This window comes from Nannobrachium achirus (genome assembly GCF_963921795.1).
Source record: "Nannobrachium achirus genome assembly, chromosome: 19".
NCBI classification, from domain to species: Eukaryota; Metazoa; Chordata; class Actinopteri; order Myctophiformes; family Myctophidae; genus Nannobrachium; species Nannobrachium achirus.
The window spans coordinates 49364151-49375234 of NC_137826.1; the positions used below are offsets into that span (position 1 = coordinate 49364151).

The 11084-nt window shown below is 42.6% G+C and overlaps 1 protein-coding gene across 1 annotated transcript in view; it reads right to left on the reverse strand.

The window, feature by feature from the left end:
- grk6 (G protein-coupled receptor kinase 6) overlaps window positions 1-7997 on the reverse strand; it is a gene marked incomplete at its 3' end in the record, with an annotated part of 45367 nt that extends 37370 nt beyond the window's left edge. Inside the window, exons 1-2 of the mRNA XM_080749016.1 lie at window positions 7888-7997; window positions 2416-2511 (exon numbers count right to left, since the gene is read on the reverse strand). Of these exons, the coding sequence (XP_080605142.1) occupies window positions 2416-2511; window positions 7888-7939 (148 nt within the window). The 5' untranslated portion in view covers window positions 7940-7997. The remainder of the gene's footprint in view (window positions 1-2415; window positions 2512-7887) is intronic.
- Between the last annotated feature and the right edge of the window lie 3087 nt (window positions 7998-11084).

Here is an 11084-nt window from a genome sequence, read left to right on the forward strand (position 1 = left end):
TTGAAGATCTCTCTCTCTCTCTCTCTCTCTCACACACACACACACACACACACTCTCTCACACATACACTCTCTCTCTCTCTCTCTCTCTCTCTCTCTCTCTCTCTCTCTCTCTCTCTCTATCTGTATTTCCTGTCAGTCATATAGTTTCATAACTACTTTCTGGTGTTTCAACTGAGTTTGGTGGTGAAATGTCCTTATTTACACACACGCACGCACGCACACGCGTGTGTGTGTGTGTGTGTGTGTGTGTGTGAGTGAGTGAGTGAGTGAGTGAGTGTGTGTGTCAGGTCTTAATGGGTTAAATGAAAGCCATCATTGCGAGGTTTCGACATCAGCAGCAGCAGCTTCCTCTTTGTGTTTCCTGTGTGGTTTAAACTCTATGGGTTTTGAACTGACAGAAGAACTAGAATGCAGCGCTCCTCGGAGCGCAGACCTCCACCAGTACACAATTCAAAATGTGAGCTGTTCGTTGCTGAGAAATAATCCCAGACAGGGTGATTAGACCCCGACACAGGGGACCCCTGAGGAGTAGGGCATTCACCAAATATTCAGATATTAGAATATCAAAGTCACTATTCGATGTTGTTCACCAAAGTCGAATATTAGCTTTTTTTTTTCTCTTTAAAAAAGTTATAGTTTATAAAGCTTGGCTAGATAGGAAGTCATAAGAATGAGTTGTCAATGCCCCTGGTGGATGAATTTGTTAATGCTCTATACCAGGGGTTCTCAAACCTTTTTAGGCCATGACCCCCAAAATAAACATATTTGAACTGGTGACCCCCACCTTGACAAGCACTTGGAATTGTAGGTATTACATTTAATGTGACTCGGTTCCACAGATAAATATTGTGAAAATAGCAGATCTACATGCTCACAACGCCTCGCGTTGCGAGGCGATGTGAGCATGTAGATCTGCTATTTTCACAATGTTGCCTCTTGCTTACTTAATATTTGACAGTTCAGCCAGTTCGAATATTCGAATATTCGACTATTCGAATAATTCGAATACTAAAAATCACTATTTGTGAATGCCCTACCGAAGAGGTTTATTTCTCAACAACGATTGGCTCGTCGTCAATTATCCTGCTTACTTAATAAAGAAATTAATACATTGACCCAAAAGTAACAACAAAATGAAGGATTTCATTGTTTATGCAATGAAATCAGTCCATTGTTTCAGGTGCGTCCAGTGTAACGTGTCGCCTTGGAAACAGTCTATTTCTCCACACCAGTCATTGTCACAATGCACAAATCACAATGCACAAATGGAATATATTAATTTAACCCGATATCGGTGACGGCGTTAGTGGTCACACAAAAAATAAAGCAATCATGTATTCCCATAAACCACGGTCTGCCGTGCATGCGATGTTACTGAGAGATACTGACAAGGAGGCAGTCATAATCGGAAGGTTTGGAACTTTCAGGTTTTATCCTTAACACATAGGCCTACTCCATTACATATAGGACACACTTCAAAGTAGTTGGATACCTCACGGTCCACGAAAAGAAGCGCCGCGCCGCTTCCGACTCAACAAAATGCTCGAATCTCGCATAAGCGGTCGTGTCCTCCTGACCTATAGCTTCTTCTGAGCCAGACCAGACTGGCAATCTCATCTGAATGACTGTTAAAGCACTTGTGTTAGACTGCTTCCATCTCGCTAGATTATAATTGCTTGTCATAGTAACTTGGAAATAAAATCGGTGTGCATGTCCATGATAGCCTATATACAGTATGTTTTTATAAAATGTTATATTTTCACAGGGATTATTTATTAGTGTGTTAGCTATACATTTTGGAGTGGATACATGAGCCAGATAGTTAGACATTGCTGCTCTGCATGTCTACAATGGAATAAGAGGTGTAAGATGAATGCTACCTGACGTGAGATTTGATCCTACCCTACACCAACGTCAAAGTCACGTTGAAATGATAAATGCAGAGACTTGCCTACATTTTGGTGTACGCCCAACTTTTGATCTGCACCACGTTGATAAATGAGGGCCAGTATGTACCAATACTTTTTGGATTTGGATTTTTGGCTAATACTGTGTGCGTGTGTGCGCGTGTGTGTGCGCGTGCGTGCGTGCGTGCGTGCGTGCGTGTGTGCGTGCGTGTGTGTGTGTGTATGTGTGTGTGTGTGTGTGTGTGTGTGTGTAGCAAAGCTTTATAAACTATATATTTTTTAAAGAGAAAACAATAAAAATGTTAAAATAAGAGAATATTCGACTTCGGTGAACAACATCGAATAGTGACTTTGATATTCGAATATTCAAATATTTGGTGAATGCCCTAGTGCGTGCGTGCGTGCGTGCGTGCGTGCGTGCGTGCGTGCGTGCGTGCGTGCGTGCGTGCGTGCGTGCGTGCGTGTGTGTGTGCGTGTGTGCGTGTGTGTGTGCGTGCATGTTTAACCTGTTGTTTGCCGCAGCTCTTCACACAGGCTGATGTGAGGGAACTGAAGCAGCTGTCTCCATTTCTTGCTTTTTCCTTTTCTGGTTCCTCCTCCCCCTGGAAGAAGACATTTCTTATAATTAGTGTTGGAGTCCATCTAAAGCCAGTCCACAACAAGAACCAGTCAAAGTGTGGGAGGGGGTGGAGTCTGAGTCCAGGCCGAGACCAACAGGGATCAAGACCAAGACCAGATACAAATTATAATAATAATATATACCAGTACGACTCCCTAATCGGGAGATAAGCGACCGTCAGGTCGCAGCGTGGTTTTAGGGCAAAATGTGTAGGAGCAGTGTCCAAAAATGTTTGAAAAAAATGGGCCTGATGGTGGCGCTATATGGGACAGATCCATGTTGATGACGTAAGTGTAGACATACTGTGTACCGATTTGTGTGGTTTTAGGGCAAAATCTGGAGGAGCAGTGTCCAAAAATGTGTTTGAAAAAATCATCCTGATGGTGGCGCTATATGGCACAGAATAGATCCATGTTGAAGACATGAGTGTAGACCAAGTCTGTACCGATTTGCGTGATTTTAGGGCAGCATTTGTAGGAGCAGTGTCCAAAAATATGTTTTGCAAGAATCGGCATCATGGTGCATAGAAGAGGGCCATGGCATGGATCAGGGCAACGGTGGTGGAGATATGAGAAGGGGAAAAGTGTGACGTGTGACTGACAGACTGACAGACAGACAGACAGACTCAGCTGGTGGAGGTTTTGATAGTAACTGTGACCTGACGGTCGCAATAAATATATATTTTTAAATCCTCATTTGATTGCGACCGAAGGTCGCAGTATACCATGTCATTCAGTCAGTCACTGTGACATCACTCTGACATCATGCTCTGATGTCACTGTGACTTTGATGTCAGGGGAACCACTTGACAGAATGAGTTTGCTGCTTTGACATCACGCTCTGGCTTGATGTCCCTTTTATGCCCATATATTTTATGCCCATATATAGTCGACTGTGATGTCAGAACATGCCCATATATGGGTATTCACAGATCACACTTATACCATATATGGAGATCCCTGTCCCAATGTCATCAATATCAAGGGCATATCTGGGAATGCCCATATTTGGTAATACCCATATATGGGCTGTTCTCACATCACATTGTTGACTATCATGCAGGAATCTCCATATATGGGTAACTGGTCCGATATACGTATATCACTGGCCAGATGGCCAAGAATTGGCGCGACCTCGCCCTGAGGCGTCTTACTAGTAGTATAACTAAATACATTTGAGTATAACACCAGTAAGACTCCCTAATCGGGAGATAAGCGACCGTTGGTCGCTTATCTCCACAAATAGGCCAAAAGTTTGTTTTACCAATTATTACACTCTATGTGAACATTTACATCAACAAATCCCAAGTACTATGCAGAACGACCCATTTCAAGTTTTTAATGTACAACAATATTTAGAAAATAGGTCTACAAGCTCACAATGCTACACATTGTCCTCGTCCCTTATATTCCCATAGGTTATATGGAGATCTCAGTGTTTGTCAGTCCTTGTTCATTTATGCCCATATATGGACATCTCTATATCTACTGTAACAGTCCTTGTCCCTTTATGCCCGGAGATCTCTTAACTGTAAGTCCTTGTCCCTTTTATGCCCATATATGGATATTCCTGATGTCATCAGTATATGAACATATATGGGCTTTCTGATATGCCCATATATGGAGATCTCTTAACTGTAAGCCCTTGTCCCTTTTATGCCCATATATGGATATCCCTGATGTCATCCGTATATGCCCATATATGGGCTTTCTAATATGCCCATATATGGAGATCTCTGTATCTCCATATATGGGTATAAAAGGATACTTCAGGTCTGACATCAGGTTTGTTTATATTGGGTTGCTAGGTTTGACATCACAAACTCTATGGGCCATCTGACCTAGAAATCTATATTTGGGCATAGATGACTCATCGTGACCTCATCACACGTCGACCGCACGTGTGACGTGCGGTCGACCGCACGTGTGACCGACGGACGGCCGGTGGAGGTTTTCATACTAAACTGCGACCTTACGGTCGCAATAAAGGGGCAATTCTCACCAGGGAAGAGAGCATTGCCTGGAATGTTGAATCTCCATATATGGAGATAACCTACGCATCACACAAAGTCTGACCTCACCAGCCCATACTTGGGCATGGACGACTTATATCTCCATATACGGAGATGGCCATATATGGAGACCGTCAGGGAGCAGTTTACTATGAAAACCTCCACCGGCCGGCCGTCCGTCGGTCGGTCGGTCGGTCGGTCGGTCGGTCGGTCGGTCGGTCGGTCACACGTCACACGTCACACCTTTGCCCTGCTCATATCTCCGCATCAGTATATAGGGCTTGTTTGTTTATTGTATGACATCACGCCACATCATCAGCTGTGGACTCTGTGATGTCATCGTATCGCATCAGTATATAGGGCTTGTTTGTTTATTGTATGACATCACGCCACATCATCAGCTGTGGACTCTGTGATGTCATCGTATCTCCATATATGGCCATCTCCGTATATGGAGATATAAGTCGTCCATGCCCAAGTATGGGCTGGTGAGGTCAGACTTTGTGTGATGCGTAGGTTATCTCCATATATGGAGATTCAACATTCCAGGCTGCTCTCTTCCCTGGTGAGAATTGCCCCTTTATATAGGGCTTGTTTGTGTATTGTATGACATCACGCCACATCATCAGCTGTGGACTCTGTGATGTCATCGTATCTCCATATATGGCCATCTCCGTATATGGAGATGTAAGTCGTCCATGCCCAAGTATGGGCTGGTGAGGTCAGACTTTGTGTGATGCGTAGGTTATCTCCATATATGGAGATTCAACATTCCAGGTGTAACTATGGCTACCCGTATGACGTGAGAGGTGGAGGTTGTGATATTTGTGGAGATAAGCGACCAACGGTCGCTTATCTCCCGATTAGGGAGTCTTACTGGTACAATAAACAAACAAGCCCTATATACTGATGCGATACGATGACATCACAGAGTCCACAGCTGATGATGTGGCGTGATGTCATACAATAAACAAACAAGCCCTATATACTGATGCGGAGATATGAGCAGGGCAAAGGTGTGACGTGTGACGTGTGACCGACCGACCGACCGACCGACCGACCGACCGACCGACCGACGGACGGCCGGTGGAGGTTTTCATAGTAAACTGCTCCCTGACGGTCGCAATAAGCGACCGTTGGTCGCTTATCTCCACAAATATCACAACCTCCACCTCTCACGTCATACGGGTAGCCATAGTTACACCTGGAATGTTGAATCTCCATATATGGAGATAACCTACGCATCACACAAAGTCTGACCTTACCAGCCCATACTTGGGCATGGACGACTTATATCTCCATATACGGAGATGGCCATATATGGAGATACGATGACATCACAGAGTCCACAGCTGATGATGTGGCGTGATGTCATACAATACACAAACAAGCCCTATATAAAGGGGCAATTCTCACCAGGGAAGAGAGCATTGCCTGGAATGTTGAATCTCCATATATGGAGATAACCTACGCATCACACAAAGTCTGACCTCACCAGCCCATACTTGGGCATGGACGACTTATATCTCCATATACGGAGATGGCCATATATGGAGATACGATGACATCACAGAGTCCACAGCTGATGATGTGGCGTGATGTCATACAATAAACAAACAAGCCCTATATACTGATGCGATACGATGACATCACAGAGTCCACAGCTGATGATGTGGCGTGATGTCATACAATAAACAAACAAGCCCTATATACTGATGCGGAGATATGAGCAGGGCAAAGGTGTGACGTGTGACCGACCGACCGACCGACCGACGGACGGCCGGTGGAGGTTTTCATAGTAAACTGCTCCCTGGCGGTCGCAACAAGCGGAAAAACACGTCACATTACGGGAGTGTAGTGATATTACGACGTCACATTTGTTCGACGTCCCATTAGTTCGACGCTGGTGAATGCTAACCAGGTGAAATTCTAACCTGCCGACGCTGGTGAGTGCTAACCTGGTGAATGTTAACCTGGTGAATGCTACTATGCCTAAACCTAACCCCAACCCTAACCTCAGTAAAACTATGCCTAAGCCCTAAACCTAACCCTAACACTAACCCTTACGGGACTAATGGGATGTCGAAATATTTAGATTTTACCTCACATTGCGACAGTAGAATGATGGAGTGTGGGACATTAATTTACGAAATAAAAGCTAAGTTCAAATGTGGAGATAAGAGGTTTCTGTCGACAGCAACAATGTGCAATGTGACCCCATGGAGTGAGTGTGGAAATAAAGTGGCCCCACTATGGTCAACGTTGCCCACCTGCCCTATAGCGGTGGTACTCAACCTTTTCAGGCCGCGACCCCCAAAATAATCATATTTGAACTGGGGACCCCCACACCCTACGAGCACTAAGAATTACATTTTGTATAATACGGTTCTATTGTTAAAATAGCAGATCTACATGCTCAGTGCCTCGCAACAGATCGGCTATTTTCAGCCTCTAGGCTATTTGACAATTTGGCCAATGTTTAATTTGTCATTTTAGAGGTATTAAAAAGTCCTTAAATTGTCACTTTAGAAATGTGCCCTCCGTACACTTAGTTAAGAGAGAAAACAATGTTGCACATTAAGTAAAAATTATTTGGGGGGTCCCGACCCACAGGTTGAGAACCACTGCAGTGCTGATGCATGAATACATGTAGACCTAAAGGAGTGATGGAAGAAGTAACATGGTTTACTTAAGTAAAAGTATAAATCATGCAATGTATAGGTCTATATCGTCACTGTCGGGTAGAAACCTCGTATCTCCAAGTTTCAAATGTGTACGTCTTTTGGCAAAGTAAAGCCCTGCTTCATCATACAAGACCGTCTCACAAAACTAGTGAAAACAGCCGATCTTACTGTTGTTTTCACTACATTTTATAGATGATAAATACAAAACGAACGATTATGCTATACATAAAAGGTGCTGGGAGTGAACATTATAATGTAGGGGTGCCTCGGATTAAAAAAATATTTATGGGGTGCCCTGAGACAAAAAGGTTTGGGAACCCCTGCTATAATAGTCCCGTACAAATGCATTTGCATCAAAATATAAGCTACCAAAAAGTAGCCTACCCTAAAAGTCATTGTGCAGAATGTCCCCTTTCACAAGTTCAAAATGCACAAAGAAATCTTTTGAAAATAGCAGATCTACAAGCTCAGTGTGCATTGCATGGCACACACACCCACACACACGCACGCACGCACGCACACACTTACTTACTTACGTGCAGTACTTGGATACATGTAGCCTACTAACTTAGTTACTTTACACTTCTGCATACAGACTGTATCATGGTCGGACGGAGGGAACACATCTCAACAGGGTAACACATGTGGACACAACATCACCTACCTTCTCTTGCTTTCAGCAGAACCGTGTTGGCGACTATATTCTCCAGCTCCATGTCATGTGTCCGTTAAACAGAGAGCCTCAATTAACTCAATTAACTGCTTCAGCCAACTGTCTAAATAACTATAACTACAGCTGAAGTATCTTAAAAAATTAGCTGAACTAAACAGCTAAACTACACTCACTCTAACTGACTTTACAACCAGCTGTACTCCACCAACGTCGCAATAACCAATACACACACACACGCACGCCACGCACACACATACATACATACATACACGCGAGCGCGTGCGTGCGTGCTCTCGTTTCCCCTTTCCCTCTTCCGCGTCAACCACGCCTCCATCCTTTGCCAAATATGGTCTTCATTAAATATTCATGATGTAACGTCGACAATGTACAGCAGAGGGCGCCAAAATACTTTGAATGAATCACTTTCCTTCCACCTTTATTTCCACTAGGCCAGGGGTCTTCAACGTTTTCAGGCCAAGGACCCCTTAGTTGAGAGAGAGAGAGAGATGAAGCAGGGACCCCACAAGTTGCCACAACCTGTTCATAGATTATACTTGAACCGTTTGACAGCACAATCGTCAGTGGATTCATTTTGGATTCAGGACAATGTGTGTTTTCAGATATTTAACCACTTGAACTTTCAATACTTAATAAACTTGACATTTCACTCTGTACTTAGTCTGCTCTTTTTCCCGTCTACACCAAACCTCTTTGCCGAAAATAGCCGATGTGAGCTTGTAGATCTGCTATTTTTGGCTAAAGTTCTCAGAATATGGACACTAGGGTTCAAGTGGTTAGAAAAAAGGAGAAAAAAGGTTTCTATCAAGGACCCCCTGTTGTAACTCTGAGGACCCCCTAGGGGTCCCGGACCCCCTGTTGAAGACCCCTGCACAAGGCATTATTTGGCAAAGAGTATTATGGTAATATATGTTGATTGTTCATGTTATTGTTATTAACAGATTAAACATATTTAAAAAGACACAAATGGACACATTATGTTAATTATTAATGAATCTATTTGCATACAGCCAGCAGCTCTACAGTATAACCAGACAGACTTATTCATTACTTATAAAACCACATCAATGACAAACCAGGGAAAATAACTAAAAAAAAAAGAAAAAAGAAAAAAATCCAGTTGTAAACAGACAAAAAGAGTAACAAGTCATATCACTGTTATGTTGAAACGGAAATAAGTTCCATTATCCAAAGAAATAAACCATATCCATTGCACATGAAGAAACAGTGTAGTCATGACAACCAGAAATACACCTGCATGTTTTGAAGTTTATAATCAGGGGTGTCACACCAAATTCTGGGCCCTGGGTACAAGGATTCACTGCGGGCCCCCCATGAATGTTCTTCATAGGGGGAGGGGGTTTAACCCATTTAGACTGGGAACACATTACTACACATCATTGTGTGCTTACCATTTGAAAAATAGCAGATAAACAAGCTTGTATATCTGCTATTTTTCAATAGCTAAAGTATAAAATGATTAAGGCCCCCTCCACCTTGGGCCCTAGTAACTCAGTCCCACTTAATACGTTGAATCCTACCATTTAAAACCCTCAAATACGTATGTCTTTGTTTTATCACCTTTTGTACAAAACGGGAGATCAAATGTGACATTTATACGGTCTGGTTGGTTGATTTAAACATGAAAACAAATGGTTATTAAACAAAATCAGTATAAACTTTACACGTCTATAATAACTTGACATCTTCACTTCCTCAAATAGCTTTCAATACCAAAAACTAACATCAACTTCTTTTTTCTTGCATTAGTTTTCTCTTTCCGTCACTTTAAATATGGTTTATTTATTTATGATGCTTTCAAAGTTCTCTGAAAGGGCGGAAGAGTTTCCTGTATAGAAAAACATAGAAGTCATATTTACATAAGCACGGGGCCGGGGGGGCTGCAGGGAAATGGAGTCCTTTATAAGAGGCCTTCATGATAGAATGGAGTGATGAATTGTGGGTAGTGTGGTTTTCTGACACCTGACCTGTAATGATCAGATATTTCAAATCACAGTACTGAGTACGGACTCCCACACTGTTGACATGCACCTTTAATCGTCCTCTATAGAAATTAAAATGTTCAGAATGTCTGTCCTCTGCAGACATTCAAATGTTCTGGATCTTTGCGTGTCAGATATTTACAACAAACATAAAGATGCTGCTCGTTGTGAAGAAAATGTTGAAAGATCTAAAGACTGTAGATCAGGGGTCTTCAACGTTTTCAGGCCAAGGACCCCTTAGTCGAGAGATAGATGAAGCGGGGACCCCCCACAACACATAGATTCCATATAGTTTCATCGTTTGACGGCACTATTTTGGATTCATGTCAATGTGTGTTTTCAGATGCTTAACCATTTGAACCATCAATATAAACTTGACCTTTCACTGTGTACTTCTTTTTCTCCTCTACACCAAAAGTCTTTGCCGAAAATAGCCGATCTACAAGCTCACAGCTTGTAGATCAGAGCTTTCTATCACTCAAAGATTTGGAGGACCCCCTGTAGTAACTCTGAGGACCCCCTAGGGGTCCCAGACCCCCTGTTGAAGACCCCTGCTGTAGATTGTCAAGAATTCAAACACAAATAAATGTTTGCTAGGGTCTCAGACGGACGGTCGTTTCACATCATGTTCAAACGCTTTCATCAAAAAGCCTAACTTATGCTTTGTCACACGTCAAAAATAGCAGACCTACAAGCCCACGACGTGGTGAAAAAAGCAGACCTACAAGCCCGCAAAGTATGAAAACTAGTGCGTAGGAAAATTAAATTAAAATACATATTTCAAAATATATTCACATGAACATATATAGCACTGTAGCATTTGAAGATAGTGGAAAAGTTGTCCGTTTTGAGAGACTGGAAGAGGAGCATTGATGAAACAATAATTTATATACAAACCTCGACCAATTAGCACGTTTGAATATTCATAATATTCCTGGATATGAACTCTATACAACTGTAGATCTACAGACCTAGATGACTGTAGATATGTGATGAGCAGACGCATAGATCCACAGATAAATGTCTGGATGTAAAACAGGGGTGGACTGGGCAACTTTGATGATGGTGAGGGCCACTATATTTTCACCTTCACTCCAGCGGGCCACATTGCATATTGCTACATCCTACTTTGTTATTCTAGTAACTCATACAAAAGAAGCGAAAATA